At 32.6% G+C, this 25,531-nt stretch overlaps 1 protein-coding gene and 1 long non-coding RNA gene across 3 annotated transcripts; one reads left to right on the top strand and one right to left on the bottom strand.

Moving 5' to 3' along the window:
• Nucleotides 1-17,140: 17,140 nt before the first annotated feature.
• On the top strand, nucleotides 17,141-19,835 carry LOC146927587 (uncharacterized). The gene is made up of 2 exons (XR_015005751.1): nucleotides 17,141-17,350; nucleotides 19,497-19,835. It is a non-coding gene; the product is annotated as an uncharacterized LOC146927587 (long non-coding RNA).
• A 713-nt stretch (nucleotides 19,836-20,548) lies between these two features.
• LOC146927586 (uncharacterized) lies at nucleotides 20,549-25,323 on the bottom strand. 2 transcript variants are annotated; one of them, XM_085700847.1, is made up of 7 exons: nucleotides 24,990-25,323; nucleotides 23,150-23,242; nucleotides 22,043-22,187; nucleotides 21,797-21,907; nucleotides 21,446-21,528; nucleotides 21,309-21,366; nucleotides 20,549-20,965 (listed from the first exon to the last, which is right to left on the bottom strand). In XM_085700847.1, the coding sequence occupies exons 1-7, from the start codon at nucleotides 25,278-25,280 to the stop codon at nucleotides 20,931-20,933; spliced, it is 816 nt and encodes a 271-aa protein (XP_085556973.1). In that variant the 5' UTR covers nucleotides 25,281-25,323; the 3' UTR covers nucleotides 20,549-20,930. The 2 variants fall into 2 exon arrangements, with proteins under 2 accessions (XP_085556973.1, XP_085556972.1); XM_085700846.1 differs by having other exon boundaries at nucleotides 20,549-20,924.
• Between the last annotated feature and the right edge of the window lie 208 nt (nucleotides 25,324-25,531).

Here is a 25,531-nt window from a genome sequence, read left to right as displayed (position 1 = left end):
GAAAATCATGCAAGTGAGTTAAAGATATACTCATTTTCAAAACCAATGGACAATAGCTAACCTGTTTTTTGCGGAGAAGTTTCTCACGTTTGCCAGAAGCAGATATACTCAAGTTCTGAAGCAGTTCCAAATTGAACGTTTATTCATTTTCTTCACAAAAAGGAAATCATGCATGTAGTGCTAACATAATCAAATCAAATAGCTAAAGAAGTAAAACTTGCACATGACACCAGCGAACCATTTGAATGTTCTTGGAATACGAGATAGGGCTTAACCTCTATACAAACACCAATCGCAGTGCTTATGTATACCAGGTTTTAACCTTCCATTACTTATTGCATATTGATCTCAGATTTTGCATGGTTGATCTCAGACTTTATAGATTATTAAAAATCAAGATTATTAACGGTTTATGCGATAAGTATCGAAAATTGTCAATGTTGACATCCTCTGTAATCACTCAGGATGCAGATTAAGCAAGGAATTGAGCAGGAGACGATATATGACCGTGTCCATAAGTATAATTATAAGTAATGTAATTAAAAAAGAAAATTTAGCCTTATAAGTATTAACTCTTTCACTAATCAAATATGAACAAATTGATACCACAATTTTATTTTAAATGAAAACAGAACAGTTTCAATATTAATTCCAAATGGCTAAGAGACCACTTGAATTTTATCCACAACTTCCGCCAGACTCTCAGCCATATTGTTGAAAATACCGTAATTCCTTGCCATCCAAATAGAGCAAAGGACGACATGCCAAATGAGTAACAAAATTTTTCTAATAGTGAACAAATCTGGTGCAATAATTAAAACTAATCCAAGCAATCTACACAACGCATACCAAATTTGACACGCAAAGCAACAATGAACAGAGAAAGAAATGTAATGAGTTTTCTATTGAACCACCACAAAATACACACTCTAAACTGAAACCAATCGATACCATAATTTTAAATGAAAAAAGAACAAGTAAAAGAATAGATAAACAAATTGTTTCAACATTACACAACTGTTTCGATATTATAAAGTTTCATACTCTGAATCTTGTATCAAACTATCACCCACCAAAACTACATTGCAGTTCTTTCATGAATGAATCTAAGCATAACAAATGTATTAAACGAAGCATAACGAAAAGAAAAACTAAAGACTAAGACACTTGATACTAAATTGACTAATTCTGTAATCATTGAAAATCTTTTATCAAACTACTACCCACCAAGAACTACATTCACAATGTTGAACAGCCCATTCATTTTTGCGACGAACCACCTCCTTCTTGGGACAGTAATCATGCACAATGTTGAAAATATTGCGAACCTCCTCCGGTGTCTTCTCCTTGATGTTGTTCGCTACAGTCTTGCAAGTAAGATCCAACAGATTGTTGATGTTCAAATAGTTAGCAGCCAAGATCAGATTGTAGAGCGTGTCTTGATCAACCTGGACAAATTCAGCGTCCCACTTCTTAAGCTCATTAGAACTTACAGCATCAACATGCTTCTTACAATACTCAATAACCATAGCCAAGATCTTGCCGGTAACCTTCGGAATAGGGATTACAGTGTTATCGCCACACTTGTCGTCGGTCAAAAGCTTGATAGTCTGAGATTGAGCAAATGAAGTTTTGATTGAAAAAGGAAAACGCGGCCGTGAGACTATTAATGCAGCAGCTTGGGTCTCTTACATGGTACTTGCCCAACAAGTTTTGTTTTTAGATTTGATTTTCCATTAATCAATTTTTTTTTTTATGAAATGTTCTAGTTACCAAAATTTGGGTAATTTTTAAATTTAAGTAAATTTCTGTATTAATATAAAAGTTTAAGTAAAACCTTGCTGAGGGCAATTTTGGTTAATTTAATAATTTTGGTATTAACTTAAATGTTTAAGTAAATTTGGGTGTAACCGAAATTATATGGGATGCGACTAAAAAAAAATTTCTCTACAATACAATAGATCTTTTTTTTTAAATCGAAATATAGTAGATACTGATTATGAAGAAAAATAGCGATAATAAAATTGAACAACAGAGCGGATAATTTAAAATTTTCCTTTCATGGATCATTACGAATAGATATGAATCAGTGATTAGATATTATACCTCTTGTAGTACAAAACCTTTGTAGCAAAATAGTTTATGGTCACGACGGGGCGAGCCAGAACGCGCGGGCCTTTTGAGAGAAGGGTTAGAGAATTTAGAGCGGCTAGGGTATCTATTTCTTATGTTGATTAAAACATGAGTCTTATTTATAGACTCGTTGGCACACTCCGTATCATAATCATATGGTGCACTATGTTTCATGAAAACGCATTGTAACCTACGGTGTTATGCGTTTCTCTAATTTTTGTAATTAAATAATAAGTCCCTACTTATTTATTTAATTAAAATAAGTCTTACTCACTTATTTATAAATGAGTTTCACTTATTTATTCTCTCATATGTATGTTTTATGTGTGTGACCTTGTAGGTTCTTGTAACATTGATAATAATATTAAGTCATATATTTAATATTATAAACAAATATTAGCATCTAGCAATTAATACGTCATTTTTTTAGGAAGCAATTGATACATCCTTGTTATTTAAATGACGAAAATGTCATGTGATATGACAAAACATTTCCGTGATAAAGATCTTGTGTATAATTTTCTCTTTGCCCTTTATATCCATATTGACCACAAGGCATAGACTTTGTCATCCTTGTATATTCAATATTTATATTTCTTGATCCTGGAATATAATGAGTAGCGAATAAGGTCAATATCTCATACTTACTTAGTTCGGCATGATCATGCAATTTTACAGTCATATTTCATCAAGAGGCCTAAAGATATTTCTCTTGTTATGCAGGAGGGACAAATCCACTGTAGGACGCTCATGTCCCTTAACATGATTCGTCAATTTTCCATTAACCAATTTTATAGTTATCGTGTTAAAGATAACGATTAAATGACAATAAAGCACTTGAGTCCACATCTAGGGATTATGGTGGTTTCCGATCTAAGTGGTATACACCATTATCATTATGAGAATATTTGATGACACCTTCATAATATACTATGTAGTATTCTCATGGTGGGTCAAACCAGTATAAATATTACTTCTAATATGTACCTATGTATAAACTTAATATCTCATTTCTATAATTCGTGAGACGTGGTAACTAGTCTACATACATAATAGTCTCTATGTTTTATTACTATCTCAACTTATATTAAATTTTTACTTCGGATGCATTTAAGAATAGTGTTCTTTATGTTAATGTAATTTCACGATTAAGTCTTACTTAATATATCATTACTTAACTATTTATTCTATGGTCTTTATTAATCTTATAACAAATACAATAAATAATGTCTCGTTTTATTTAATTATTAAAAGTCATACATAATACAAAACATAAGTTTAACATAAAATTATTGGTCTCTTCCTTCAAAAAAAAAAATTATTGGTCTCTAAGGCTTACACTAACAAATTGAATGATATATCGAATATCTTATTTTTTTAAAATGAAGATTAGTTTTTAGAACTAGTTTTTCATTTTCTTACAATTAAAATTAGTTTGATTGAAAATTAATTTAACTGAAAAGTAAATAGAACTAGGTTAATTTGACTTGTTAGGGCTTTGAAAATTGGTTTAATATATATAGTTGGTATAGAGTTGGCTTAAAGGTGATAGTAATACCTCTGAATATTGAGAAAAACTCAAGTCCCACATCGGATAGATAAGACTCTTGAGAAAAGTATATAAAGAGGAGGCAATCCTCACCTTACAAACCGGTTTTGTAAGGATGAGTTAGGCCCCAAATTAAATTTCAACACTGAAAGTGTTCTGACGAGAAAGTGTTCTGACGAAAGTGTTCTGACTCTCGAGGTCTGCCCTAATCTCAATCTGACGAAAGTGTTCTGACTCTCGAGGTCTGCCCTAATCTCAAATTATATTGTCGAGGTCTGCCCTAATTTGTCGAGGTCTGCCCTAATCTCAAACGAAAGTGTTCTGACTCTCGAGGTCTGCCCTAATCTCAAATTATATTGTCGAGGTCTGCCCTAATCTCAAATTATATTGTTAGGATGGTGTTAGGATGGTTTTATTGTTAGGATGGTTTTAAGAATTAAATCTCAAATTATATTGTTAGGATGGTTTTATTGTTATATTGTTAGGATGGTTTTATTGTTAGGATGGTGTTAGGATGGTTTTATTGTTAGGATGGTTTTAAGTTAGGATGGTTTTAAGAATTAAATATTGTTAGGATGGTTTTATTGTTAGGATGGTGTTAGGATGGTTTTATTGTTAGGATGGTTTTAAGAATTAAATCTCAAATTATATTGTTAGGATGGTTTTAAGAATTAGATAAGATTTTATTTCAAATTTAAATCTTAAATCGCCAATATATGAAATTTTATTTGATTCAAATGTGAAATAATGATAAAATTTATTGTATTTTTTTTCCTTATAAAAATTATTATTTAATGACGTTTTTACTTATTCAAAAATTCAAAATGCAAAGACATGATCATGAATTAGTGATATTTCAATTATGTTGACACCACATTGATCATCTCCAATCTTTTTTTTTTATTGAAGAAATCATCTTCAATCATTTAATTACACAAAATATGATAAAATTATAATAGAAGAGTTTAAATGAATAATACAATTGGAAGAAGAAAAAAAAGTGTGACTTAACTATGAGACCCCATCAACTAAAAGGCATTATTCTTATTAAAGTATCCGTAGTGAAAAGTTTTACTATAAAAAGTGTTAGTAATAAGGCATCGAGACTATCATGTGGACATGCTTTTTGCAATACTCAATAACCATAGCCAAGATCTTGCCGGTAACGTTTGGAAGAGGGATCCCAGTGTCGTCGGCACAATTGTCTGTTGGATAATAAACTTGATTTGGTCCATTGGACTAATCAAGTGTTAGGCCCAATTAGCTAATAAGTGATGTAGCCCATAGAAAGTTCTAGAGTCATGTAGAACTAGATTGGTAGAAATATCATTAAGTGTAGTTGAGAGAAGAATGTAGAACTCTCCATAGAAAGTTCTAGAGTCATGTAGAACTAGATTGGTAGAAATATCATTAAGTGTAGTTGAGAGAAGAATGTAGAACTCTCATGAGAGAAGTGTGTAGAACACTCTCTTGAAGTGTGTAGAAAGTTATCCTAGGATGTGTCTAGAACTCTCCCTTGGAGCCTATAAAAAGAGGAGAGCTTGTCATTTGTAAATCAAGCAAGCAAACAAGAATCAAAGTATCCTTTCAAGTAATAGAAATTGTTCCTCTCTCAAATATTCTCCTCCTAAATTCCTCACAAAGTTCTCACCATAATCTTCTCCTATTTTCCAACAAAGTGGCATCAGAGCTTAGGTTCTGAGAATAAATTATTCCATAGTTATGGCGGTCAATGGAGCAGCATCCTTCCAGGTTCCACTTCTCAAAGGGAGTACCTATGATAATTGGTGCATCAAAATGATGGCTCTTCTTGGAGCACATGATGTTTGGGAGGTTGTTGAAAAAGGCTATACGGAATCACAAAATGAGGATTCCTTAACTAAAGCACAAAGAGACTCTTTGAAGGATTCAAGAAAGAGAGACAAAAAAGCTCTCTTCCTCATCTACCAAGCATTGGATGAAGATGAGTTCGAGAAAATCTCAAATGCAACATCCGCTAAGGAGGCATGGGAGAAGCTTAAAACCTCTTGCCAAGGAGAAGACAAGGTAAAGAAGGTACGTCTCCAAACTTTAAAAGGCGAGTTTGAATCCTTGTATATGAAAGAGTCAGAGTCTATTTCAGAATATTTTTCTAGAGTTATCTCTATCTCAAATCAATTAAAAAGAAACGGTGAAAAGTTAGAAGATGTGAGAATTATGGAGAAGATACTCCGATCATTAGACCCCAAATTCGAGCATATTGTTGTGACAATTGAAGAAACCAAAGATTTAGAGACTATGACAATAGAGCAACTTCAAGGATCTTTGCAAGCTTATGAAGAGAAGCACAAGAAGAAGAAAGAGATCACTGAGAAACACTTCAAGATGCAACTAAAAGAGAAAGATGAAGGTCAAAGAAATGAGAGGAGCCAACAAAGTCAAGGTAGAGGTCGAGGACGAGGTCGCGGTCAAGGACAATTTGGACGTGGCTACGGTGCGCGTGGTTCAATTTTTTCTGGAAGCAGTTACGAGAAAGGAGAGACCTCAACTAGAGGACGTGGGAGAGGATACCCAAAATCAAGGTATGACAAATCTCAAACTCAATGCTACAATTGTCACAAGTTTGGGCACTACGCTTCAAAGTGTAGATTCTCCAAGAATCCAGTAGAGGAGAAGACCAACTACGTGGAAGAAAAAGACGAGAAATTTGAAACAGTGATGCTAGCACGTGGAAGTAATGAAGGCATCCATGAAAATTCATGGTGCCTTGACACTGGTGCAAGCAATCATATGTGTGGAAAAAGGAGCATGTTCGTGGAGCTTGATGAATCGGTGCATGGAAATATCTCATTTGGAGATGATTCTAAGATTCCAGTTAAAGGCAAAGGTAATATCTTAATTCGCTTGAAAGATGGAAGACATCAATTTATTTCAAATGTCTACTATGTCCCTAATATGAAGAGCAATATTTTGAGTCTGGGGCAACCGTTAGAAAAGGGTTATGATATTCACATGAAAGATTCAAGTCTCTCCATCAAAGATGAAAAAAATAATCTCATCACCAAGGTACCAATGTCAAAAAATAGGATGTTCTTCTTGAATATCCAAAATGATGTTGCAAAGTGTCTCAAAGCTTGCTACAATGATGCTTCATGGCTTTGGCATCTCCGATTTGGGCACTTAAATTTTGGAAGTTTAAGCTTGAGGGCAAAACAAAATATGGTGAGAGGTCTCCCATCTATCAACCATCCAGACCAATTGTGTGAAGGATGTTTACTTGGGAAGCAATTCCGGATGAGTTTTCCAAAGGAGTCAAACTCAAGAGCCAAGAAGCCACTCGAGCTTATACATGCTGACGTATGTGGACCAATCAAGCCATGCTCACTAGGTAAAAACAATTATTTCCTCCTTTTCATTGATGATTTTTCAAGAAAAACATGGGTCTATTTCTTGAAGCAGAAATCAGAAGTCTTTACAACCTTCAAGAAGTTTAAAGCTGTTGTGGAGAAAGAAAGTGGTCGACAGATAAAAGCTATGCGGACTGACCGAGGAGGAGAATTCACTTCTAAAGAGTTTCAAGAGTTTTGTGAAGAGCATGGAATCAGGCGTCCATTGACAGTTCCAAGATCCCCCCAACAAAATGGTGTGGCGGAAAGGAAAAATCGAACAATACTTGACATGGCTCGAAGCATGCTCAAAAGTAAGAAACTACCAAAAGAGTTTTGGGCTGAAGCTGTGACATGTGAAGTTTATCTATCTAATCGATCTCCAACAAGGAGTGTGTGGGGAAAGACACCACAAGAAGCATGGAGTGGAAGAAGGCCAGGTATCTCACACTTGAGAGTTTTCGGGAGTGTAGCCCATGTTCACATTCCAGATGAGAAAAGAGTAAAGCTTGATGATAAGAGTGAGAAGTTCATCTTTGTCGGTTATGATCAAAGCTCGAAGGGCTACAAGTTATACAATCCAGACAACCACAAGATTGTAATTAGCCGAGATGTGGTTTTTGATGAAGAAGGAGAATGGGACTTTGGAGCACACAAAAAGGAATACAGTTTCTTTCCCGAATTTGAAGAAGAAACGTCTCAAGAAGTTCAACAAGTGCCCCGTTCACCAACATCACCCACTGCTGAAGATACAAGTAGTGAAAGAATTACGGCGCGCACACGGAGTCTTCAAGATCTTTATGATAACACGGAGCCAATATCACAACGAAGGCTTGAAGATCTCTATGAGGAAACAGGAGAGACCGATAACATCACACTATTTTGTCTCTTTGCAGATTGTGAACCCATGAACTTCGAAGAAGCTACGCAAGATAAGAAATGGAGAGATGCAATGGATGAAGAAATCAGATCCATAGAGAAGAACAACACATGGGAACTCGTATCCCTACCCAAAGGGCATAAATCCATCGGTGTCAAATGGGTGTACAAAGCAAAGAAGAATTCAAAGGGAGAAATTGAAAGATATAAGGCAAGACTAGTCGCAAAAGGCTACAGTCAAAAGCCGGGAATTGATTATGATGAAATGTTTGCCCCAGTCGCTCGTCTGGAGACCATAAGACTCATAGTGTCCCTAGCAGCTCAACAGAAGTGGAAAATTCACCAGATGGACGTGAAATCTGCCTTCTTAAATGGAGTTCTAGAGGAGGAAGTGTACATCGAACAACCTTTGGGTTACAAGGTGAAAGGACAAGAAGATAAAGTTCTCAAACTAAATAAAGCATTGTATGGATTGAAACAAGCCCCAAGAGCATGGTACAGTCGAATTTATAACTATTTCAAAGCAAACAACTTTACAAAGTGCCCACACGAGCATGCCATGTAAGTCAAGATCAAGAATGGAGATATCTTGATAGTTTGCATATATGTGGATGACTTGATCCTCACGGGAAACAATCCAAATATGTTTGAAGAATTCAAGAAAGCTATGATCAAGGAGTTCGAGATGTCTGATATTGGGCTCATGTCATACTATCTTGGCATAGAGGTAAGGCAAAAAGAGGATGGAATCTTCATTTCCCAACAAAGATATGCAAAGGAGATGCAAAAAAAGTTCAAGATGGATGGTTGTAAACCAATTAGTACACCAGTGGAGTGTGGATTGAAGCTATCAAAGTTTGATGGAGCAGAAAAGGTGGATGCTACCAACCTCAAGAGTTTAGTTGGGAGTTTGAGGTATCTGACATGCACAAGACCTGACATCCTATATGCTACTGGGATCATCAGTCGACACATGGAGAATCCAACTATTACCCATCTCATGGCTGCAAAAAGAATTCTTCGCTATATCAAAGGTACAACCGACCTTGGCTTATGGTTCTCATCAGATAAGGACTATAAGTTAGTTGGTTATAGTGACAGTGATTGGGCTGGAGATGGCGATGACCGGAAAAGTACTACCGACTTTGTGTTCTTCATGGGAAACACATCTTTCACTTGGATGTCGAAGAAGCAGCCAATTGTCGCACTTTCGACATGTGAGGCAGAATATGTAGCAGCTACATCATGTGTTTGTCATGCAGTTTGGCTTAGGAATCTATTGAAGGAATTGGGAATGTTACAGAAGGAGCCGACCACAATTTTTGTGGACAACAAGTCATCCATCGCTCTTGCAAAGAATCCAGTATTCCATGATCGTAGCAAGCATATTGATACACGCTACCATTACATAAGGGAGTGCATCGAAAGAAAGGATGTACAAGTTGAATATGTGAAGTCTCAAGATCAAGTAGCTGACATCTTCACCAAGCCACTCAAGCATGAAGACTTTATCAAGTTGAGAGGTTTACTAGGGATGACAAATCAAGTTTAAGGGGGGATGTTGGATAATAAACTTGATTTGGTCCATTGGACTAATCAAGTGTTAGGCCCAATTAGCTAATAAGTGATGTAGCCCATAGAAAGTTCTAGAGTCATGTAGAACTAGATTGGTAGAAATATCATTAAGTGTAGTTGAGAGAAGAATGTAGAACTCTCATGAGAGAAATGTGTAGAACACTCTCTTGAAGTGTGTAGAAAGTTATCCTAGGATGTGTCTAGAACTCTCCCTTGGAGCCTATAAAAAGAGGAGAGCTTGTCATTTGTAAATCAAGCAAGCAAACAAGAATCAAAGTATCCTTTCAAGTAATAGAAATTGTTCCTCTCTCAAATATTCTCCTCCTAAATTCCTCACAAAGTTCTCACCATAATCTTCTCCTATTTTCCAACATTGTCATCGATCAAATGCTTGATCGTTTGAGATTCTACTGCCACCGCCTTTTCAATTTCGAAGGTCTCATTGTCGGAACTCTTCAGAGTGATCTTCTTCATCGCAGTTGATGATTCAACACCGTCAGACATGATTTAGATTTGGATAAAAACCCTAAACCCTAAATTTCTTTCTCTGAGTTGGACAATAGAGTGAGTGAATTGAATTAAAAAGAAAAGGCGTGAGTGCTATTTATAAAGCAAGCAATAGGGTCTACTTGGCGAACCAGTTTTTATATTCAGATTTGATTTTGAATTAAAAAGATTTTTCCTTTTTTATACGGTACAGTGGTTATATCTTCTTTTTTTTTAAATAAAAAAGTATAGTAGATATTGATTGATTTTTTTTAAGGAAGTATATATTGATTTTTTTTTTGACAAAGGAAGTATATATTGATTGATTGATATATCGAATATCTGAATTTACAAAAAAAAATCAAAATAGAATATATTAGTGTCCGTTTGTCTTTTTTATTGTGCTAATGCATTTTTTTAGTGGTGGCCGGGGTTTGAACTCTGGACCTTGCATATAGTATACATTGTCCTTATCAACTTAGCTAGGCTCACGAGGACATTGTGTTAATGCGTTTAAAACATGAACAGTATTTTTTATAAAATTTTGATTTTGATTAAAATTATATTGAGTTTGATTAAACTTATAGGTACAAATATTTTGCACTTCAATAGTGTGTGTGTGTGTGTGTGTGTATATATATATATATATATATATATATATATATATATATATATATAGATATAAAGTAAGGTTTTTTATGTCACGTGTCACTTCCACATTCATTCTCAATATTTTTATTATTTTGTCTATTTTTAAAAACCAATATTTTTATTTAACATAAATATCTCAACAAACTTTTGATCTTATACACTCAATATTTTTATTTTTATTTTTATTGAATTTCTAATATGTTATGTAGCAGAAATATCTCAACAAACTACACATCAATCAATCAATCAATAGTATATATATAAAGTAAGTTTTTTATGACACGTGTCACTACCACATTCATTCTCAATATTGTTATTATTTTTTCTATTTTTAAAAACCAATATTTTATTTAACATAAATATCTCAACAAACTTTTGATCTTATGCACTCAATATTTTTTATTTTATTTTTATTGAATTTCTAATATTTTATGTAGCAGAAATATTTCAACAAACTTTTGATTTTATGCACTCAGTATTTTCTTTAAATTTTTACTGAATTTCTAATATTTTATGTAGGAGAAATATCTCAACAAACTACACATCAATCAATCAATCAATCAATCAATAGTATATATATATAAAGTAAGGTTTACACATCAATCAATCAATCAATCAATCAATAGTATATATATATAAAGTAAGGTTTTTTATGTCATGTGTCACTTCCATATTCATTCTCAATAATATTATTATTTTTTCTATTTTTAAAAACCAATATTTTATTGGGTTAATTAAGTAAATAGTCCCTGTAAATATTCAGAATTTTGTTTTTAGTCCCAATAAAATAAAATCACACTTTTTAGTTCTTATAAAATTTTCCATCAACATTTTTTGTCCCTATAAAATTTTTCCATTAGCATTTTTAGTCCATATAAAAATTTTCCATCAACATTTTTGGTCCCTAAAGTGCTTAAGGAAAATGTCACAGGGACTAAAACGTGTGATTTTATTTTATAGGGACTAAAAACAAAACTGTGAATATTTATAGGGACTAAAAACTTAATTAACCCTATTTTATTTATCATAAATATCTCAACAACATTTTGATCATATCCACTCAATATTTTCTTTCAATTTTTATTTAATTTCTATTATTTTTCCCTCAAAAAAAAATTAATTTCTAATATTTTATGTAGCAGAAATATTTCAATAAACTACACATAATACTTTCAACAAAGTTTACATATACGATCTTATTTTATGATTAAAAGACTCCAATTTGTTTATTTGTTTTTAGGAAAAGAAGCTTCAATTAGTTATTACTAATCTTTTAGCACTATATCATTCAATTAGTTTTTATGTTTGAGGAAAAAAAAGGTTCCATTAGTTTTTTTTTTATAAAAAAAGGTTCGATTAGTTATTATGTTATCTTTTAGCAGCATATTCTAATGCAAATGTTAACTATAAATAAATAAATTTTCGTTAATCACATATTTACATAATTTGAACACAAGCAAAAACCCCCAAACCTTCTTTTCATCTAACTTTTTCCTTCTTCAGGTTTGCCAAACACCAATTTTATTATTTCAACCACTTTCTTCCCTTTCAATCGATTTTTCTCTCTCATACGCATGGGCCACGAAACAAACCCATGACCACATGTTTAAAGGGACTCAAAACTCTTACCACTTGGATTAATTCATTACTGATTTTGTTACACTTTTAATTCTTGCATTGGACATTCATCTCATCATTTATATTTTTTTTATGATATTATTATAATTTTAAATTTAAATAAATTCAATCTAATATACTACACGTGTATTCATGTACACAAAGTTATAAAACTTATTTAATATCTAACCCGGGCAACGCCGGGTCTCTAAACTAGTTTATATTGTAACAAACTATAGCTATCTTTTTAATGACACCAACAATATAACAAATATATCCTTTCAAAAAAATTAATAAATTATATATAATATACATTTTTATATTTTTGAATGACACCAACATTATAGAATTCTTATAACCAAATTTGTTTAAGGGTATAATTTGAAATGAAAAAGTCATCCCAAAATCATGTATTCTATGTATACTAGCGTTTAGACGGGCATGAAGTGTCCATATAAATTATGAACAATGATTTTTATAAAATATTGTTTTTCCTCTTCAAAAATGAATATTTGATTGAAATTATAAGTACTAGCAGAAAGATAGGCACTACCGTGTCCGTTTGTCCGCTCTTTTTACCGCGCTAACGTTTGTGTATATTTTATTATGTTTGTTTGTATAATTTTCATTACAATTTTTAAATATTAATGAAAATTATTTGTATATCGATTTATCTAGAAATTATTTTCAAAGCATATAACGAAATTATTCATCAACTCTGCATATTTTGGTTTGTTTATAATATAACATAAAAAAAATTACGATAATTTTTTTATTGATTATATTTATAGTGAAATATATTTTATCTAGTTTGTGACACTTTTTTAAGGATAAAGGAAAAAAACTGGACATATACTCATATCGTCTTTGTTACACGATTTATTTTGTGTGGTAACAAAAAAATATTGTTTGTTACATTGTTTCTAATATTTGAATTCACTCTCATCCAGTATCTTTTTTAATATTTGAATTCACTCTCATCCATTATCTTTAATATTTGAATTCATTCCCATCCATTATCTTTTTTAAATGATAAGAAAAAAAATCGAACATATACAATTTGTTATATTTTGTTTTAATATTTGAATTTACTCTTATCTATTTGTTATATTTGCTATTTGCATTGACTGAGGATAATTTTAGAAGCAGAAAAAATCAGCTCAAAAAAGTCGAAAGGGACTATTATCTTTATATATAGGGCCCGTTTAGATTGAGCTTATTTTGAGCTTATGCAAATAAATAAACTTTTATTTATTTATTCATAAGCTTGTTAAGGTAGTTTATGAAAAAACAACTCATGAAGAAAAAAATTTCGTTAGTGAGAACTTATGAATTAATATAAAAGTCTATTTACATGCATAAGCTATTTTTCATAAGCTCAAGAAAATTTTGTTCGTGTAGAGAATATTAGAATAATATTAGAAATATTTAAATTAGAATAATATTAGAAATATTATAAATTTAAATATTTGATCATGATTCAAATTTATACAATATTATTCTAATATTCTAATATTATATAATATTATATAATATTTTTCTAGTAAAAATTCATGTTGATGACATTATTTTTGGGTCTACTAATGAAAATTTGTGTAGAGAATTCTCAAAGATTATGTATGGAGAATTTGAAATGTCACTTATGGGTGAGCTTACCTTCTTTCTTGGACTACAAATAAAACAAACCAAGGAAAAGAACCTTCATTATCAAAGAAAGTATGCCTTAGAACTGCTCAAAATGTTTGACATGCAAGATTACAAGTCAATCTCTACTCCAATGGCTTCAACTCTATCAATTGACAAGGAAGAACTTGGCATCGACGTTGATGGTAAAAGGTATCGTGGTATGATTGGTTCCTTACTTTATTTAACTGCAAGTAGGCCTGACATTTTATTTAGCATTTGTATGTGTGCTAGATACCATGCTTCCCCAAGGAATCTCACTTAAAAATTGCAAGAAAAAAAATTAAGATATTTAAGTGGAACTTCTATTTTTGGCTTGTTGTTTAGTTGGGTTTTCAGATTCTTATTTTTTTCGGTTGCAAATCAGACAGAAAGAGCATTAGTGGTACATGTCACTTGTTTGGTAACTGTTTACTCTTGTGGCGCGCAGTAAAAATTAACATGGTGTTTCTCTTTCCACCGCTGAGGCTAAATATGTGACAGCCGGTAGTTGTTGCTCACAAATTTTATGGTTCAAACAACAACTACTTGACTTTGATAACACTAGTGTTATCAATCTCAAGAAATATCCAGTCTTACACTCATGCAAACATATTAAGTTAAGACATCATTTTCTTAGGGATCATGTAGGAATGTAATTTTTTAGTACGTTGGCACCAAGTGTCAACTTGCCGATATTGTTTTCTCTAACCATGGTTGTTTTAGCGCTTGTTTCAAGTCTTTCGGTTGGTAAGAATTCCATTCCTCTCTCGACCAGTGACCCAACAATATTCCTTGCTACGCCATGCATATTTATTAGTGTTTTCATGCTTTGCCTTATCATTCCCATTGTGTTCACCTTGCATGCTTACTTGTATTCAATTGTGATAGTGTACTTGTGTGTTCCAATCTTTTGTTAGTGTTTCGAATGTCATTTATCTCTTTTGTTGTCAAAGGGGAAGAAATGTGTTGATGTGGCTTACGTTGATTTCTTCACTTTGTTTATATACTTGTATATAGCCACGTTGTTTTTTTCTTGCTTGTATGCTAAGTTTCACCTTAAATATATTGACTAATTATATTTATCTATCATGCCCCTTCAAAATTGGATAGCCATCGATGACACTAATTTTGTCTCTGAGAATTGAAATTCCGGTGATACGATGTTGAGGTTTTTTAGAGTGTCTACAAGTTGATCCTTTGTATTAGGACTGAGCATATAATCCGGACCCGCCCGAAAACCGAAGTATCCGAGTAAACCACGGGTCATACGGGTCGGGTTAAAGCGGGCTTCGGGTAAAAATAGAAGAAAAATTGACTTCATGTGAGTTCATACGGTCGGTTACGGGTTTTCTAAATCCAAAACCGTGATACTCATTCCCGACCGTAAACATGACTATTACAATTGTGTTTTGTAGTAGCCTTTTCAACCACTACTTTTAATAAAGAGAGCCTAGTTACTTACACCTAGAGCTACAAGAGCTCAAGTCATGCATTGAGACCCACAAAACACACTTCCCATGTATTCAAAGGCACGCATAGCATACAACACCCACTGGCAGCTTTTATTTAGTAGACACGTCTCGTTTCTTTTACAAATTTCCAAGAATAATTCATATTAAATTAGTATTTGTAATTACTATTTATTTTCTTTTCTTTTATATTTATAAGCTTATAGAAAAGCAAGTTCTAGCTTTATTTGCAGAGCTTTCTTCTTCAAATAATCTCAAGTTATACATAGACTACATCACTACAAGCTCTCTACTTTTCTGTACCAGCCAGAACTCCTCTTGAGTTGCTACCATCAAATCCGGAGTCATTCATCTCTACCATGTGTTTTAGCTCATCCCTCAAACTCTCCTCTCTTTTCATCTTTTTATTTACTGTTTTTTTTTTCTTGTTCAAAGAAGTTGGATGAAATCTCTGAAGTTAGTCTTTTAAAAAAAAAATTATTTCTCTTCACCTAACCGAACCAACCCACCCGAAGACCCGTCCTTTCGTACTACCCGAGACCCGCCCAAACCCAGCTCAGATATGGTCGGAATTGGGTCTTAAAACAGCATGGTCGGTTTCATCTGGCATGGCAAGTTCAGGCCGAACCCGCCCGAACCCGCCCGTTGCTCTACCCTACTTTGTATATATATGAGACTCTAAAAAAAATTAAGTTGAACCATTTGACTCACAAAATGATAATCAACTGCGACATATTTTATTCTAGGTGAAATACTAGATTAAAACGAATGTAAGTTTGGCCAATATTATTTAAAAGAAAGAAGAACTTCTAGGTGAAATACTCAAATAGTTAATGTATTTCATCGAAACAAGAATCGTTTAGAAGAACTTGAATTCGATCCTTGAATGTAATAATGTGCAGAGTAAAAATTATTTAATCTTTAATGAGGAATTTTCCATGAAGAGGAAACTGTCAAGCTCACAGCCTAAGAAAGTCAAAGAATCAACAAATCTTCCAGATCAAACTCCTACCCTTAACACTCCCAATATCCTCCCCTCTTTTCCACTCCAAGTATTATTTAACACAACCTATTTAAGAAAGTCTTATTTAATACTAGATATATGATTGATAATATATTGGGAATTCTGCTCTTTACCCAAACGTTTTTGCTCATTTCCAAGTGAAAAGACCAAAATGCCCTTGCATGAATTACTACGCTGGTGTAAATCTCAGCGTGAGTTAACATGCGTAGGGGTATTTTGGTTTGTTCACTTGGGAATGAGCAAAGCCATCATATATTGGTTCTTTTGGGATTGCATCCTTTTGGAAGGCTTCAATTCATAGCCTTCTAACTAAAATTTGAAATTTGTAAAATAGCTAACAAAAAACCACTAATTAAAGGGTAAGATAAGAAAATGAAGGAGCTCACTTTTTTTTTTTTTACAGAATCTACTAATGTTAAATACCCCAACAAGATGACTTTTTATACCCTTAAAACACTCGGTTGCATCCAATTTTTTCAATATCATATTTATATCTAATTTTTGTTAACAATGCTAATAACTTTGCAAACCCTAAACCTAAATGGTTTTGCCTCCAAAACAAGGAAGACCGTTGGATCTCATCATTTGGCTAAGGATGCATCTCATCCTTTGATCTAATCTGAGTCAAACTTTCAAATTTGATGTATATTTCCTATGGTTTTGACTCATTATTATCCTCTCCTCCAATTCCCAAATTGACTCCACACTTATCGATGCCCACCTCTTTCTCCTTCATTTCTAAAGTTCTCTTCTCTCCTCTCCGATTATTCCTTCTAGCCTGCTTTGACGAGGTCGGCGGTGGAGTGGCGAGATTCTCAGATAATTCCAACGGTGGTATGAAGGTCATGGTGTGAGTAGACAGGAACTCAGAAACTGTTGATGACCCATTTCTATTTGTGAAATTATTGATTATACAGGATATTGCATCGTTTAGTGGGTTAGTCTTCTTCCTCCTTACTTTGCTCAGTTTGTGCTCAAGAATTTATTTATTTTTTAAAACTGTAATCCTGTTCACCATCCCTACTTTGAACATCATATTTGCCTGTGAAATTGATTGAATTCTCTGTTTATTTTCGTTTTAGTTTTGTTTTTTAACTATTGTTGTAGTTGGAATATATTTTTGGTCAGACTCTAATTTGATTTTATTGTTGCTTCTAAGCTCAATCAACTTTTTCAGTATTTTGGGTTTGACTTTTCTTTTTCCCCACGATGCCGTTTCTCTTCCTTTGTTTCTTTGCAAGATTAAATTCCATCTTCGATTATTGTTGTTTTTTTTATCCTATTCATACATGGATTTTTATTTCAAGCAATTGAAACCTTGGTTTCTTTTTTAGTTTTAGAATATGATTTTGCAATTTGGTTTTCAAGGGTTTTACCCTAAAAGTGTACATGTAGAGACTACTTGCCGATGAAATTTGTATCAAGGAAAGGACCCTAGAGTCACGACCCTCTGTGTTCAGTAAAAAGGAAGAACATGGTTGAATGAATTCAATACAGGTGCATCCAGATAACTATATTAGGAAGACTGGATTCATTGTTGACGGTGTATCGTTGTGATTGCAAGCTAAACGGTATCTCTTGAATTTCATTTTTCTATTTGTTTTTAGGGATTTTGAGGGGATAATCATGATATTTTGAAAGCTTATGAAATTTTTTTATTTTGAGTTTGATTTTATATGCCTACCGATCTTGATTTATATATTTTGGGGGTTGAAAGTTTGATTTTGTGTCAATGTTAATAATAATCTATAATTTGTGTTTTCAACAGTCCTCTTTGTGTTCTAAGGTAGATAGTAGAAATTGAATTGTGAACAACATGGTGACTTTTGTTTAATTGTTTCTTATGTAATAACCTTGGAGAAAGATCTTTTAACAAACCACATAAGATGATAAAAGACCATGTTTTATATTTCTGTTTCATCTGATACCAGATTTTGTCTCTGCTCTGGATCATGATGTTTAGTTTATTTTCTTGAAACTATTGATGTTTTCGGTGTACTCTTTTTTGAACCTAAGACCCAAGTGTCTCATTTACTATCCTTTCATGTTGCTGTCAAATAATTTGTCTGAATGAATCAAATTTTTTTCTGATATTAATACTTTTGCTGATTTCGGTTTTACCTATATGCAAAGTCATTTGTGTTTGAGAATTAGTGTTTTGAGGCTTTGATTATAAGCCTATTAATTCAGACAAGATATTGGAGTAAGAATTACATTCATAATGAATGCGAACCAGGTGTAATAACAATAAGTTATGTGCTGGTGTAGATGAGGGATATGTGAAAGATATCATATTTAAGCTTTATAGTCTATAAATGAAACATTGCTAAATCCTATGGATGTGTGATCAGGTTCATATCAGCCACTAAAAGGGTTGTCCCGCCGATAACAAAATAATTTCTATTCATTAAGTATGCAACTTATTTGAGACTGTTTATGACTAATATCGTTACGGGACCTTTCCATCAATATGTCTTTTGATTATATGTTTTATGACATTGTTGATACATTATTATATGCTCCAATAGTGATTGTGTATGTTTACTATTGCTAAGCGCATTGTTAACGTATTCATAGCCATTCGCCGTTTATAAGAGATTAAATTTAACTCATTCATAGTGCTTTATCAATAATTTACATATATTATATAGATCATTGTGTTATGTTTTTAAAAGTCTGCAATTTTTCTATGCTTAATTGAAATAAATGTGCCCCTGTTGGTAGTTATTTTAAATGTTGTAGAAATGTGAAATTGAACAGCAAGAAGACAATTTATCAATCTAACAATTAAAGTCTTTGTAAAATCAAGGATCACATATTCTGCAGTGCGCTATAAATGTATGTTGATTGCAAGTTGCAACTATATCAGTTTGTTTTGAGTTGTAAGTAAAAAGTAAATATTGGGATTTTGGGTCTATTTTGGCCATTTTGATCAATTTGTAAGGTATCAACCACTGTTTGAAAGTTCTTTCTTTGCTTGGTTTTACGATTTTTCAAGGAGCATTACTGTGTAGCTAATTTAGATTGATTTTGTATATCGAATCGTTGATAGAGCTATTCTTTTGTTGCACATGATTTGGTAGATGTGGCGTGTATTTATATCCGTTCCGGACTGGTGTGGCGCCAACATGCCTTCAAAATTATAGGTATCTCAACCATGAATATGCATAAAGGAATTGGAAGCGCTAAACACTTCAACAGACAATAAAGTACACTTTATGGCATATGTTGATGGAAGTGGTAGAGATTTAATGATCGTTAAAACAGCTTAGGGGACTTATGTTGATATTTACTATGACAAAGGTTTGTAGTATGGCAATTTGTGAAAAGTTGTAATGAGTATTGTAATTGGTAGTGTTGGCACAATTATGTTGTCTCCATGCTTCTTTCATTAGTAATGTTAATTTTTCATTAAATAGCCACGTTTGAATGCAAACTTGATTATTTTTTTACAATCAAACAAACTGATATAGTTGCAAGGATGAGGTAAACAGAAAGCTTCATAAGAAATCTCTAAAGTGTATGATTTTTGGGATTTGATATTCTTGAATCCAACATCCACTCTACCAAGATAACTCTAAAAGTTGGATCTACCAACTTGATGATAAAAAGTCAATTTTTTTATAAAACAAAAAGGCTTAACGCTAGCTTCTATCCAAACCTACCAACTCTTCATACTCAATTAGATACAAATGTAGAGTGAGATTTCACAATCTGAACTTCTATCCAATTATGGATCATGTTAGTTATCTTAATAGTGTTTTTATGTGTTATTTACTATACATTGTCTTTGAATTGGATTCTTAATGATAATTTTATCTATATCAATTATGACAGTAATATATTTTACATATATCTCGCCCGTACAACGCACGGGTGTGTGATCTAAGGACATAAAATATTGAATCATTTTGTTTTCGATGTAATAGATCATATTGCAATATATCAGCTTCTCCATTGTTAATGTCCCGGGCGGTAGCACGGGTAAAAGTACTAGTTTTATCGTAATACCGATATATCCCTTATTTTACAAACCCTATATTTTTTCTCTCAATCTTACTCTTCATCCCTCTCACAAAGACTACTCTCAAAAAATCCCTCTCACAAAGATCCATTACCTTCGCAATAGCACCAATAATAAAATATCAAAAGAAATTGAATAACACATTTCTCTTTGACAACATGCCTCCTTGAAATCTACAATTCTTGTCATAAAATGCTTTGATACCAATTAGAGAACAAGAGTTCCTTTGATGTAGAAGAACATAGAGATAATTTAGAAAGTTACAAACAAAATCCTATGATGTAGACCAACATAAAGATAATTTAGACTAGGAAGTTCAAAAAAAAAAAAGAATATGATATTTCATAAGTTGAATGTGCAACTCAAACGAATATACTGTCCCTCCAGCATAAATAGAAGAAGCTAAATCACTATATGTTCCACTTTCCCTCAATAGCATTAGTAATCCTTGTAATACAGTAAGCAGCACTTAAAGGGTAACCAGAAACTGCAATCAGAAAACACAACGAAGTAAGGAACTTAAAGTACCTTTTCTCCATTGTGCACAAATATATTAAGATCATATTTAGATAAACAACTTAATCAAGCGCTTCTCATGTAAGTGTTTCTGTATAAGTTATTTCTATAGTAAAAGACAAAATAAAGTCAAATTGTATTCATACAAGTTATAATTTGTTTTCATAAGCTATCTTGGAGAGCTTGTGGAAATAAGCTGAAAACAGCTTATGGGATGTCAGAAGCTGTTTTCATATGTTCTTCCAAACAGTCTCACAAATGCTTATGACAATAGAAGAACTCAAATTAGCCAATCCAAACAGGCTTTTAGTCTTCGGACCAAATTTAAGGAAAAGTGAATGCAAGGATGACATACCAGCTATATAATCATCTGTGTAATCTGTCTCAACCTTCCCATGTGCCATTGCTCCTACCTTAAATTAGATCATTCAAAAGTTAATCATCAACTGAGATAAATAGGCAAAGGAATTTGAAAATTGAGCTAGGGAGTACCACAAAGACAAGGTCCTGATTGCTTGGAATTGTTGACAAATACTTGGTCATGTCTACCAGCTTCTCTGAACTATAAGATAAACCTAACATTCAAAGGAAACAATTACTTAAATTTTTTTAAGAGAAGAGAAACACAACAGTGTACAAAAAGGAAGAAACAAATGAAATAAACATGTGATCTTCATGATATCAGTGTTAAGTACAAGGTGTTGTTAAATAGTGGCTATAGCGCTTTAATACTATAGCATTGTAGCGTAATAGAATATGACCAACTGTTATTTTCTGCGATCAACAATTGACAACACTGAATGGAGTCATTTTTTAAACCATTGGACAACAACAATAACTAACCTACTTTTCGAGAGTTGACGGGCAAATACTGGGTTACGGGGTTTTTGATCGTGCGGAGAAGTTTCTCACGTTTTCCAGCAGCAGTTATACTCAATTTCTGAAGCAGTTCCACTGCAAAACAGCAATGTATAAAAGCAACAAATGAGAGATTATTCATTTTCCACACGAAAAAAAAAAATTAAATTATGCAGACACACACAAGATAGTAGTCCTAAGTGTTAACACAGTCAAATAGCTAAAACTTACACATGAGACCAGCGAACCGTTTGAATGTTCTTGGAATACGAACATAGGGCTTAACCTCTATAAGAACACCTTTTTCAGTCCTTATGTATACCATTTTCAACCTCCCAGCTGTATTTAGTTGGCTGTCTAGAATAGATAGAAGTGCCTGAAAACAACATTTTATATAGAATGAGATTTAAAATTGTTATGCTTAAATGTTTTTTATTCCTCAAAATATGATAATATTTGCTTTTGATCCCCCCAAGACTTCGTCTCGTTTTTGTCCTTAATTTTTAGAAATGTATCAGTTTTCCTCAAAAGCCCTTTGAGGGAGATGCCAGCAATAGTATACACAGTGCTGAGTTGAGAACAATAGAAAGACACAATTAGAGTTATAATTAGACTGACGGTGTCTTAAAATTTCAATCAATGCTAAATCAACCCTACAAAACTGTCTTGTAATATGAGAGATGTCTCCTGCTTATAACACTTTCAGGCCGTATACCCAATTCTGCTCATATCTCATATAATATTAATCTCTCAACATAAAGTTAGCTACAGAATCAAAGTTGACAAGTTTTCATAACCGAGTCAAAAATTTGGTGGACCAAAAGCAAAAAAATTGTATTTCGACGACTTAAAACATATTTAAGCCCAATAATTACTAAAAATATTCAAGACCAACATTGTACATTCTTTGAGGGAGAGAGGAACCCTTCCAATCAGGCCATGGTAGGCTGTGGAACAAGACAATACATTAAAGCTTTGAGGAAGAGCGCTTAATTACCGTGCTTAGCTTAGCTAAAGGTGAGGTTCTACGTATATCCTAATAGAATCAGATTTAAAGGTTATGGTGAATCTTATTAAGCATGCTTGTTCTGCTAATAACCCAAACAATAATTTGATTCACAGTATTTGTCGGTTAATGCAGTCGAATGGAGCTTGCAGTATTTATCATATTTAGCGTGAGGCAAACCAAGTAGATTCGTTAGCAACATTTGATTTATCTTTAGTGTTTTCCCGATTCAAGCAGGGTCTGTTTTCCTAGTGGTATCTAGCAGCATAAACATCAAACTAGGTAACAGAAAGTAGTGAGAATACAATTGATAAAAACATTTTGGAACCAACCTGATGACAAATGTCAGGCCTGTAATGACCAGGATCCTTGCTATGTTTGCGGAGGAAATTAGCATGCTCATTAGAGTTCAACAGCTGATATGTCTGTAGACACATAGTTCAAAATCATTATTACTCGCAATACCGTAGCATCACAACATCTTTGCTAGTAAAAAACAATATTAATACAAGTGTTTGCTTTTGATACATTATCATTGTCAAATTTTATCCCATTAAAAATTCATGTATGTAACTTTAGAAGTAATTATGAGTAGAGTCAAATGTTTCTAATAATTAACTGACATTATAAAAACCTTTAGAGACTATGTGAATGAAGGCCTTGTTTGGATAACCGTTTAATAAAGTGGTTATAGCATAGACGATTATCATATAAGTGTGTACATAGCAAAATTTTACACCTCTCATAAACGATTATCATATAAGTTTGTGCGTAACAGAATATTACACCTCTACTTTCTCTGTGTGTGTGTACGTAACAGAATATTATACACCTCTACTTTCTGTGAAATCAATCTTGCCTGAGATATTTGCTAGTTAAAAACAATAATTAAATAAGTGCATAGTTTTGATGCATTATCAGCCAAAAATTTACCCTGGAAACAAATCACAATCAATTATTTATGTGATTTTAGAAGTAATTTTGATTAAAATCCAACGTCAATCATTTATGTGATTTTAGAAGTAATTTGATTAAAATCCAATGTTTTTGATGATTTAACGATAACAATTGGTTGACATCATAAAAATTCTTTATAGACTATATGAATTAAGGCTTTGATTGGGTAAACAGTTCAAGTGCTTATACAAAATCAATTATCATATAAGAATATGTATAACCTGTTTCTAATACAAAAGAAAGAAAAAAAATCAAATTGTAATAGCTTAATCTTAAGCGCTTATATGATGAGTGTTTATGCTATATAAGCTGCAAAGTAAGCTGTTTATCCAAACAAGGCTTATCTGGGAGAACTTATGAAAAGAAAGGGCTTATATAGTATAAACCCTCATCATATACGCGCTTAAGAATAAGCTATTTTTGTAACAAAAGATAAAATAAAGTGACATCGATTTCGTATAATTCAAGAGTAGTATTAATAAGCTATACTGAAAATCTTATAGAAATAAGCTGAAAACAACTTAGTATGTGATTGACTACCGCCATTGTGTCTTTAAGAGCCTTGGAACGTGAAAATACAGAGGCTACAAATTGTAGCATCAGTCCAAACACAAATATCCACCACCAAAACAAACAGACACATATGCACTAATTGTTTTCGTATAAGCTGTTCTGGAGAGCTAACAGCTTTTAGATATGTCATATATTGAGAAACTAAGAAAATAGGAGAAAAGAGAGAAATGAGAGTGAAAATTGTTATTGTATTGAATAGAATGAATAGTTACAAGGTGTTTGATATTTATACATATAAGCTTGCAGGTCTAAACTAGCTTATCATGTATTACATACATCATATAACAGCTACACTTGTAACTAACTCATAAAACAGTTACATCTGTTTTTCTCCTTCTAGAGATTTGCTTTCTTGCGTGACAAGTAAAGCTGGTGTAGTGTGTTCCTCTTCCTTATCTTTGATTCTAAGCTTTCCATGTTGTGTTTCAATATCATAGACCATATTCAGATAAGCAGCTTATATAACATAAGCGCTTATCATATAATCATATAAGCGCTTGTGAATAAACAATTTATATAAAAGGGCCCATTTGGATTAACTTATTTTTAAGCTTATGAAAAATAGCTTATGCAAGTGTATATATCAATAAATAAGCTAAAATAATTCAATATATAAAAACAGGATTAAAACCAATTAATTACCTTGCCAACTTTAGCGACTTCTAAAGAAGCTTTTTCGAGAATGAATATAACACTTTGTTTCTCGCTATTCTTTTCATTCAAAGGAGGAGCAATTGGAATACCAGGAAGTTCAGTTACATCGGTTACTTTTGTAGTTTCTGTTGGAGCACTTTGTTCCTCGTTCTGAAGATTTGGTTTCTTCGGTGTTGGTTGAAATTGTTGTTCTTCATCTTTTTCTTGTTGATGGTCGTGTTTTGTGGCTGCGTCTTTGTTATTTCGCTTTTTCCCCTTTACTGTGTAAGCTCTCGTCATTTCTCACAATACGGCTCGACGATACTCACTCTCTTGCGACGATAATTTTGTAGGGTTTTTCAGGGCTTTTATTGTTGAAGAAATCAGAATAATTTTTTTTTTTTATTATTTATTTGTTTATAATTAAATTAAGTTATCAAAATCAGAATAAATTAAGTTTCTGATTTTTTTTTAATTTTTTTTTTCATTTATTTAATTTAAAAATTGATTTTTTTCGTTTTTTTTATTTTTTTAATTAATTAATTACACAC

Source organism: Medicago sativa, chromosome 4 (assembly GCF_051527215.1).
Source record: "Medicago sativa cultivar Bolivia chromosome 4, Bolivia_mono, whole genome shotgun sequence".
NCBI classification, from domain to species: Eukaryota; Viridiplantae; Streptophyta; class Magnoliopsida; order Fabales; family Fabaceae; genus Medicago; species Medicago sativa.
The sequence above is the reverse complement of the archived record's forward strand: the minus strand, read 5'-3'. Positions and strand labels throughout refer to the sequence as shown.

Excerpts from the sequence above, each read along its gene's own strand:
- LOC146927586 (XM_085700846.1), bottom strand. The coding sequence starts at position 25,280 with ATGACGAGAGCTTACACAGTAAAGGGGAAAAAGCGAAATAACAAAGAC. Across the intron at positions 23,243-24,989 it reads AAGTCGCTAAAGTTGGCAAG|ACATATCAGCTGTTGAACTC; the intron begins GTAATTAATTGG and ends ATGTGTCTACAG. Across the intron at positions 21,908-22,042 it reads ACGGTTCGCTGGTCTCATGT|TGGAACTGCTTCAGAAATTG; the intron begins GTAAGTTTTAGC and ends GCTGTTTTGCAG.